Source organism: Varanus komodoensis, unplaced genomic scaffold (genome assembly GCF_004798865.1).
Source record: "Varanus komodoensis strain SLA01 unplaced genomic scaffold, ASM479886v1 scaffold3, whole genome shotgun sequence".
In the NCBI taxonomy this organism is placed as follows: Eukaryota; Metazoa; Chordata; class Lepidosauria; order Squamata; family Varanidae; genus Varanus; species Varanus komodoensis.
In genome coordinates this window covers 61911454-61920951 of record NW_025335761.1, presented here as the reverse complement: position 1 = coordinate 61920951, position 9498 = coordinate 61911454, and the positions used below count along the sequence as shown (strand labels likewise).

The 9498-nt window shown below is 45.8% G+C and overlaps 1 protein-coding gene across 1 annotated transcript in view; it reads right to left on the bottom strand.

Moving 5' to 3' along the window:
* Positions 1–9498, bottom strand: part of PELI2 (pellino E3 ubiquitin protein ligase family member 2) — a 103714-nt gene that overhangs the window by 7039 nt on the left and 87177 nt on the right. Inside the window, exons 3-4 of the mRNA XM_044435632.1 lie at positions 8437–8538; positions 2789–2986 (exon numbers count right to left, since the gene is read on the bottom strand). Coding sequence (XP_044291567.1) covers positions 2789–2986; positions 8437–8538 — 300 coding nt within the window. The remainder of the gene's footprint in view (positions 1–2788; positions 2987–8436; positions 8539–9498) is intronic.

Genomic DNA, 9498 nt, shown 5'->3' with positions numbered 1-9498 from the left:
TGTGGTTTTCTGTGTTTATTTCCTCCTGTTCCATTTATTTATTATTTATTTGTTTGTTTGTTTAAAGTTTTTATATGCCATCCTCTTGCTATATGGCCTGGGAACGGCTCACAGAAATAAATAAATACAATATAGATAACAATTACAATTAAAACCCGGAAACACCCTGGCTTCACAATTAAAACCTAAAAATATTAAACATTGTTAAAATATTGTTTAAATAAAAAGGTCTTGGCCTGGCGCCGAAAAACAAGTAACGACAGCGCCAGGCGGACCTCTCTGGGGAGCGCATTCCACAGATGGGGCGCCACCGCAGAGAAGGCCCTGCTCCGGGTACTTTGCTTCCTGATATCTCTCACGGAAGGCCCCGGAGGAGGGCCTCTGCTACCGATACAATATATATCGTATTTTATTCCTATTTGTTTATGGTTTTGCTTCACTATTGTTTTCTATTTGTATTTGTTATTGCAGTGTGAGCTGCCCAAAGAGCCTTCAGCTATGGGGCAGCATACCAATGCGACAGATAAATAAATAAAGATGGGAAGACATGGAAACAGGCTAGTCTATTCGCAAGAGCAAAGCAAGTGCCTTTTCTCCATCATATGCTCCATTTGGGCAGCAAGAACCATTCCAGTTCCTCCAGGTTTAGCACACAGATCACGGGTTGGCACATGTTGTACAAACCCTGACTGATTCCTCCAGGCTGACTCGTTCAAGGGCAACAAGCCATCCGGACAATCCAAATGCTGTTCTCGGGCTTGCTGTATTCATGACAGGTTCGCATGTGGTTCGAAACCAGGCAACTGACCCCAAAGTGAAAGTAGCAACGGACTAGCAACTCGCCAGCCAAGAGCACCAAGGCCAGTCACTTCACAAGTCTCCGAACAACATTCTGGGATGCCTGGGGCAAGCCGGCCTCCCCCTGCTGCAAGGGTGAGATTTCGCTCGCCGCACTGTACCTCCTCCTCCTCCACTGCCTTCTCCTCTTCTTCTGTGCTCAAGAGGCACCTTGAGGAGCTGGCAGTAGCTGCCGGAACGTATTAAGAAACCATTTTGTGCATGAAGACTTATGCAAATAAGTTCCTTTTTCCTCTTCTTGTAAGGAACCTTTGCACAACCAAAGTTGCTCAACTATGGGAATTTGATGCCTCAGCTGGGAAAAGTCCCTGAGTGGCTGAGCCAAGATGCAGCACTACAAGCCCTGGACACCTCCCCAAAGGAAATAGCTTTTTCATCCTTTCCTTTTTCTTGACAGTTGTCAACAGGTGAGCTGTCAAGAGAAACCAAGGTGTGAGTGGTCTTTTCTTATGAAATGGGGGTGTTGGGTTTAAAGACATTTCACAGCAAAATCCACATCTTTTTTTTCTCACCCTAACAGTCCTAAAAGGCCTAATTTGATTTTTTTTTTCCTTCCTGCCACTCAAGGTGCTTTGTAAGGTGCAAGAGTTCTTCCATCACTTTTCCTGGGAAAAAGGAGTTTTGACAGCCTGGCCAACTGTCAAAATTCTGGGCCTTCTTTCAAAGGGGTTTTGGACAGGGCAATCGGAGGTTTCAGAGTGGGGTTTAAGTCCCAGCCTGCCAATCCCCATTCCCCTGTCAAAACCCCCCCTGAAAGGGGCCCAGAATTTTGACAGCTGGCTGTTGAAAAGAAAGAGAGCACTTTCGCATTTTCCTGAGCAGACAGAGTCCCAGGAAAATGTGCAGAGTACGACCTGCCCAGAGGACTAATGGGACCATATTGCAGGGTAGGCTGCATGGCTGTGTACACAGAAGGTCCACAGGCTCAGCCCCTGGCATCTCCATTTAAAAACAACAGATCAGGTCATGGGAAAGACTTCTGACTGACCGACCAAATGACTGGTTATGTTTGTATGGCACTCCATAACCCATAGGACTCTCTGGGTGGCTTACAATAACATAGAAATAATACAAATTCCATACAAATACAATAATATAATCAGAGCAAATACACAATACAATACAATACAAAAGCAATGCAAAAATCAAAACAGAAATACTCAATACAGTATTGTAATACATAATATAAAGCAATAATAACGTACGGTAATATTCCCCCTGCACAAAACCCAAGCCAGAACAGCTGGCTGAGAAAAACATGGTCAACATGGCCCCACCTTGGCACCCCCTCTACACACGGTAGCCCAAACGGGGTGCAGTCAGCGCCCGCTGGCATCTGTCCTTTGGGCAGCATCCGCAAGAGAAGGCTCGGTCTCCCAGGTCCCACCCAGGAGGTGGACCTGGCCTGGAGCATCTCCCTGCTCCTCTTCTCTGCCTGCCTCTCCTCTTCCCTGCTCCCTCGGCAGCATCAATACTGCTCTCACTAGCGGAGACACCACCTGAGGTCCAGGTGGGCAACGTGGGGGGAGGGCACAGCTAACCCCTGTGTTGATCCGTGGCGGGTGGGATGCAGTGATGGAGGCAGGCAGGTGGTGAATGGCCCAGCAGTGTCCGCAAGGAAAGGGCCCAGCCTCTGAGGCTCCGCCCAGGAGAGGATGAGACCATGGGGCACTGCTGCCGGTCAGAGTAGACAGTATAGGGCTAGAGAAGTGGGCCCACCATGTCTTCTTCCTCAACTTAAAAGAAAAAAACCCTGAGGCTGAATGTAAGCAAGAAGTCATCTTCTATCCATCTCAAATGTTTTCTAGCCCACCTTTCAGCAAAGATCCCTTTCACGCAATCATCTTGGGATACGTCAACACATAAACGAGTCCTCTACTGCGGGGCGCAGGGTTGCTTCCCAGCTCATATGGAAATTATGTGTACTCACCCCAAGGAATATGTTTTTTGACGAGTCAAATCCTGCTGCAAAGATTCTGGCTGTATATGGCACATTCCTATCACAGACAATGCGGCACGCAAACCTGGAGATGGTGCTTTGGGTGATCTGCGTTTCATCGCTGTTTTGGCTGCCCGAAATTGTATCCGTCACAACAAAATCTATGGGACTTTCTGTTGATCGGCCAACCTGAAAAAATTAAAAACATGCTTTACAGACATCCCCTTGGAGGAACAACTGCAAAAAATGTGCAGAAGAGCAAACATAGAAACATAGAAACAAAGTGAGCCAGAAGGCACCTCCAGGGCCATCTAGTCTGACCCCCGGCTCCAGCCAGCTCTGCTCATGACATGCCAACCATGTGGACGTCCAGCCTATCCTTCAACACCCGCACCGATGGGGCCTCAACGACCTCTCGAGGAAACCCATTCCACACCCTCAGGGTCCTAACGGTCAGGAAGTGCTTCCTGGCATCCAAACTGAACCTTGGCTCCCTGAGCTTGGCTCCATTGGAGCACGTCCTGCCTTCCTCTGCAGGGGAGAACAGGTCTCTGCCCACCTCCGTGTGACGCCCCCTCACATACCTGTGTGTCGACAACAGATCCCCTCTGAGTTTCCTCCAGGCTGAAGAGACCCAGTTCCCTCAGTCTCGCCTCATACGGCATCCCCTGCAAACCGGCCACCAACCTTGTGGCCCTACGCTGCACTGACTCCAACCTGGCTATATCCTTTCTGTAATGAGGGGCCCAAAACTGAGCACAATACTCCAGTTGTGGGCACACCAGAGTCGTGTAGAGTGGCAGTAATACCTCTCTCGATCTAGAAGCCACACTTCTGGCTATGCAACCAAGGGTGGCGTTTGCCCTCTTGACCACCGCATCACACAGCAAGATTAAATACATGGACAGGAAAAACATATGCATGGGTGCACTGAACGGCACCCCACTGAATACTTTTCTCTTGGACTGATGTTTCAAAATGCTCACAGCATGCTGATGCAAGTTGAAAAAGAGACTCCCGGGTCCTCGACGCTTCCACTCTAACACACACAGAGCCCAGCTTGCTTCAGCACATCCCGCATCTCGTATTCCATCCCTGGCACCTCCAGCTGAAAGCAACTCAAAGGCTTTGCAGAGACGCTGCCACACAGATTGAGTGGCATATGACACTAATCCTATCATCTGTGCTGGTTGCTGCTAAAACTGTTCACACACACGCCTCACTAGGTGCTGAAACTGTTCACAAACTCCTCCCACACACGCCTGACGAGACTCTAAGATCATCTTCAGAGGTCCTTCACTGGGAGCCGCCTGTCAGGGAAACAAGGACGGTGGCTACTAGGAGAAGGGCCTTTTTAGCTGTGGCACCCTGTTTGCAGAGAGGTGTCCCTGGCACCAGACTTTTTCTTTTACTTGCAACCTTTCAGCACCAGACTTTTTCTTTTCTCTGTATCTTAACTGAAATTTTATATTATATGTTTGTGCCAATGCAGATTAATTATTTTAGATTAATTTTATTGGTTTTATATTCTGTTACTGTTATTGGTTATATATTTGGTTTTTACTGGTCATGAATGTAAGTTGTTCTTAGTTTTATCTTACTGTGATGTTGGGTAATTGTAACTGCCCAGTGAGCCAACTGGCAAAAAGCACGTGTAGAAATGTTTAAAACAAGCAAATAGAAGACAACACTGCTCAAGGAGAAGCTATGGCCTCACTCAGGACAGGGCAGTGTTCTACTAAATTCCAATTTTCAGAAAATACCCTCCCCCACAATTGATACATAGATATATTTGTCTGTTATGTGACTTTTTGTGTAAAAAATCCACCCACCAAACTAGCATTCCAAGATCTGGATTTCCATCCTAAGCAGCAGAAATTACCCCAGTCTTTACTAAACACTAAGCAAAGCCTTTTGCTCAGAGGTGCAAGATCCACCTTTCTGTGAAATGTAACTCTCTCCAACTGCATTCCTGTAGCATCAGCAGGCCGAAGGCTGCCCTTAAAAGATTCTCCTATAAAAAGGAAAGCGATCAGAAGTGTCTTACTGAATAAGAGCTACAACAGATTGCGCAGCTGGGAGAAACACTGAGGAGCAAATGAACGCAGCAAGCCCTGAGTTTCTGGTGCAGCATTTCACTGCAGCGCAAGTAATATAGATCTGCCTTGCCCTTGAAGAGGCTAATGTTACGTTTTGGAGATGTGCCCTAACCGAACCGTATGAGCTTCCTAGAGGAAGCAAGATCAACAGCCTTCAAGTGTTTACCCAGAGAAGAATCAGAAGGAAACACGCAGCAATTGTGGTATTCAATATCTGAGCCTCATGGGCATTTTTTTTTTCAAAAACCCAGCTCTTAATATTTTACATTTGCAACCAGATTGCAAGGTTGTGCTTGGTCATTTTAGTCTCTGCATTTTTTTAATGGGGTTTCGTCTCTCATCTGGCCACTGAGGTCCCCGGATGAGGTACTCCTGGAAGTTCCACCTATGACTGAGGTCCGTTTGGAGTCTACTAGAGATTTTAGGGTGCAGTCCCTCTGAACCTGGAGGAATACAGTCATCCTGTGCAGAGCAGGTGCAGCAAGGAAGCAAAGATTATCTCCATGCTCCATCCACCAGGCAAAATGCCAAAATGGCGGATCTTGGCACTCTGGGGGTGCAGCAGGTGGGGTGCCTCCAGGATACCTCAAATGCTGGTGGAGCTGGTCTCTTCCCCTCCCCGCCCCCAAAGGTCCATCTCTCCAAGCTCTCTGGTGATCTTGGAGCCACAGCTGCAGGGGCTGAGTTCTGAGTTCAAATTCCAGTTCCAAACTCAAATTTCCAAGCTGAGACTCCAAAAAATCCACAGGACTGTACTGTTAGTGCATTAACTCCCTCTCGATGGAACTCTCTGCCAGCTGATGTCAACAACTGGCGTTGTGATGTGTTGTGATGACTATTCTACATCAATTGTACTTTGCTTTCAGTGTCTGCCAAAGACTTTGTATTAAACCATTCCTGAGCAAAAGGCCAACCATTGTTCTTTCCATGCCATTTGATTTTAAATGCTTTATTTTTTCCATGTTCTTTTGCAACAGTTATTACTGTTCAGGGAATATTTCTGATGTAGAGCCGATTATAAATGTGGCAAATCAAGTAACTACACTTTGGTGAAGTTCTGTTGGATTTATTCTTTGCCAGAGAAATATGCTGGGAAGCCAAACTAGTACATTTCCTACTTTATCCTGTTAATATGCTGATGAAGAGTCTGTATGAAGAGTGAAATTGCAATATGCGTATCTAATGATGCGAGTTATCAAGTAACCTGCAAGGTTTGTAGGCAACAGAAGCTTATTAATATTTGAATTAACTATCGCATGTGATTTGATATGTAGTCTATCTAGCGGTCTGCCTGAAAACCAGCAGTGGCACAGCAGAAAAAAGATAAGAATACCAGGCTGCGCTGGATGGCTTTGTTCAGATGCTTTCAGCAGAAGTCTCCCTCTCCATCTCAAAACCTGACGATCATGTGCTGCACAGGACTCCAAGTAGAACAGAACAAGCGACAAATTCGAACATGTTAAAAATACTGTGTAGAAATTTTCAGAATGCCCTCAGTTCCCATCTCTGCAAGTGTCCCAGCAATAGGAACTGATTTCTGGACCATTGCTCGCTTTTTATTGTCAATGGTTCCAATTACCCAAGATCCAGGCAACTTTCTGGGTTAAGCAGCTTGCAATCGTTAAATGAAATTCCTTACAAAATTCACTCACTGCAGTTAAACACACACACACACACACACACACACACACACACAAACCCACTGTGCTTCTAAGGTCACTTGTCATTTTCCAGCATTGTTGGAAGAATGGTGTGAAAAACCCCAGTCAAATTAGCCAGTCACACCATCTGTTAACTGCCATCCAAGCAAACACAACACAACTATGCTTTCCCTTCAAGAGTTACAGCAACTTTGGGTCAATCGGGAAACCAGTGAGAGGTGGTCCAGATGGCGGAACCCAGCGCTTCTCTTTGCCCCCATCACCGAGGGTCCTCCAGCTCACGCACTGTTAGAGCAGGCCCATAAGTAAGCCCAGAAAAGTGATGGGTCTGTAAAACATTCAACTGGCCCACTAACAGGCCAGCAGCCCATGTTTCCAGACTGGCTGCAGAGGAGGGGAAGCTTGGTCCCTTTTTAGCCAGCCTGGAAACACACACTAGCAATTATTTTAAAAATCCCTTCTACCAAGTGAACTGGCGGAATGACTGCCAGGCCACTCTGCTAGCTCATCACGTCTCTATCCTAATATTGGAAGGAGACACATTTCTCTTGACTAGCCACCGAGAAGGCTGGTGAAGAAGTCCACCCCTCCTACAACAGCCTGCATGGAATTCTTGGTTCCCTGTGACTTTGACGGTTGCACCAGATCACATCCATACTTCCGAAGAATGTTTCACCCAATTGCATTTTCAGAAGAAACTGTCACTCTCAAAAAGCTAGAGCTGGCACAGAACTGAGTATTTTCTGCTGCACAAAACTGATGTTTAGACAACAGATCAGAATCCACAGGGACCACCTAATTCTATCACTAAAGCCAAAGAAGCGCTAAAGGTAAAGAGCCTTGTGAAGGCACGCTGAGCTTTGCAAAACAAAAGGCATAAAATAATGCTTTAATATCTTCCATGTTTTCTCATCTCTATGAAGCGCTTACATTTAGTGTGGGGGAGGGGAGGCTTTGTAGTGAAAGGAATGAAGAAAAAACGAAGTGTCCACCCAGTTGTGCAAATAATCCAAAACTACCTCTGCATGAATGAAATATCTGAACTATATATTTAAGAAACAGCTTTGGCAGTGGTCCTGAAAATAAATTGTGCATCTGTAGCTCTGTATGTTCACTGCAGAATGAACATACTATCAAGAAGATCGAGAGAGCATCACTAAATTAAAGCATCAATAATGCAGGCACTGCTACTTCCCGCTGGAAGAACTTTCAAAAGCGCAAGACTGGAGAAGTCCAGGCTCAGTATTTTTATTCTACCGCCTTTTGTTGACAACAAAGCCCAGTGGTGAATTTCAAAAGCAGGACACACAGAGCAAAGACGACACAGGCTAATGCACGAAAGATTTGCATTCGTTATTCAGAATACCTGCAGCACAAGAGCGGTGTCTAATTTCCTACACGGAAAGCTCTGCAGTGGAAAAAAATATATGCAGATGGTGCATACTCTCACCGCTTACGATCTCATGCGCATGTGCACGGTGGCTGAGAACACGCACAGCTGGCCACAGTTTCCTAGTGCACACTCATGCATGTAAGGGCCATGTTTCCGTGTTTTTTTTCCCCTCAACCAAACCACAAGCTTCTGCAAAGAAGCAGATAAGCCTTTTCTTCACTGTAACCATCTCTGTGCGGCTTACTTCCTACCCAACTAGAAGTGCCTGAGAATCAACTCTGCACCCTGAGCACAGTTTCTATCAACTCCATTGCAGTGTCAAAGGGAGAGGAGAGGGACAACTTCCTGAAAATTATGCCTTACTTGGAAAAGTGCCACAACTGTCAGGATATTTTTACTTGGATTGTGTAGATATGTAGCATGGAGAAAACTGGATAAATTACATTTTAAGAGTCCACAAGCAACTAAGTAATTGAACAAACTTACCTGAAACATATCAGTATCCTTATCGTGGGTATATTCCACTACAACGGTCTGGTTTCTTGAGAGAGTGTAGGAGATGCTGTGCTGCCCTTTACAGCTGATGGCCTGCGGAATAAAACAATTTTATCTAAGACCACCTCAAAAAGGGAAAAGCACATTACTACGATGTTTGTAAATGCTATTGGAAAGGTTACAAAGTTCTCCAATGTATTCTTCAGTTTCACTTTACAGCAGGTACCTGGGAGAGAAATGGAGCTATTACGCCGTGGGGTGAAGAATGCAAAGATCTGTGCTTCTTTTTAAAAAAGGGGATAAATTGTTGTATCTGAGTAACAGACCAGCTCCAATTTCAGCCTTGAAACAATGCTTCTAATGTTTATGCTGGAAACATGCTCCTAGGGAACTTTCACTATACAGGGCCTTCAGCTCTTCCTTTTCTCATTGTAACCGCTCTTTGCTATTCTCAGGGGTTGCTCCTGTCCCCTCCCCTCTCCTCTGTAAGCCCCAACTCTTTTTTACTCTGTACTGAAGCATTATGAAGCCTGTTGGTTTAATCATAAGACAGGGCCAAAGACTGAGATAGGTCAATCTTCAGTGTTTTGCTTTTCCTCTTTGTTGCTGCAGCTCTATTTTTCAAATAACCTATTTTCAACATTTAAAAAAATGGAAAAAGAGAGAAGCCACAAGGTTGCTTTATGCTGAATTCATGAAGACCCAATACTTTGTTCTCTGACTCCCTGTAGCTTTCTAACATGCAATGGAAGTCCCCCCCCCCCCCTCAATCAGGCAGCCTTTAATGAGTGTTATCAGGGTTAAACAGGAAAACCTCTACATACAAAACAGGGCAAGCTGGCAACAAAGATTTTGGTAAATATGGGTCAGAGGGTCGGGTGCCTGCTCCTTTAAAGGAGGCGGTAGTCCGACCGGTCCTGAAGAAGGCGTCACTGGATCCAGGGATGGCCGCTAACTATAGACCAGTGGCCAACATCCCGTTTCTGGGCAAGGTGTTAGAGCGAGTGGTGGCGGGACAACTCCAAGCACTCTTGGATGAAACTGATTATCTGG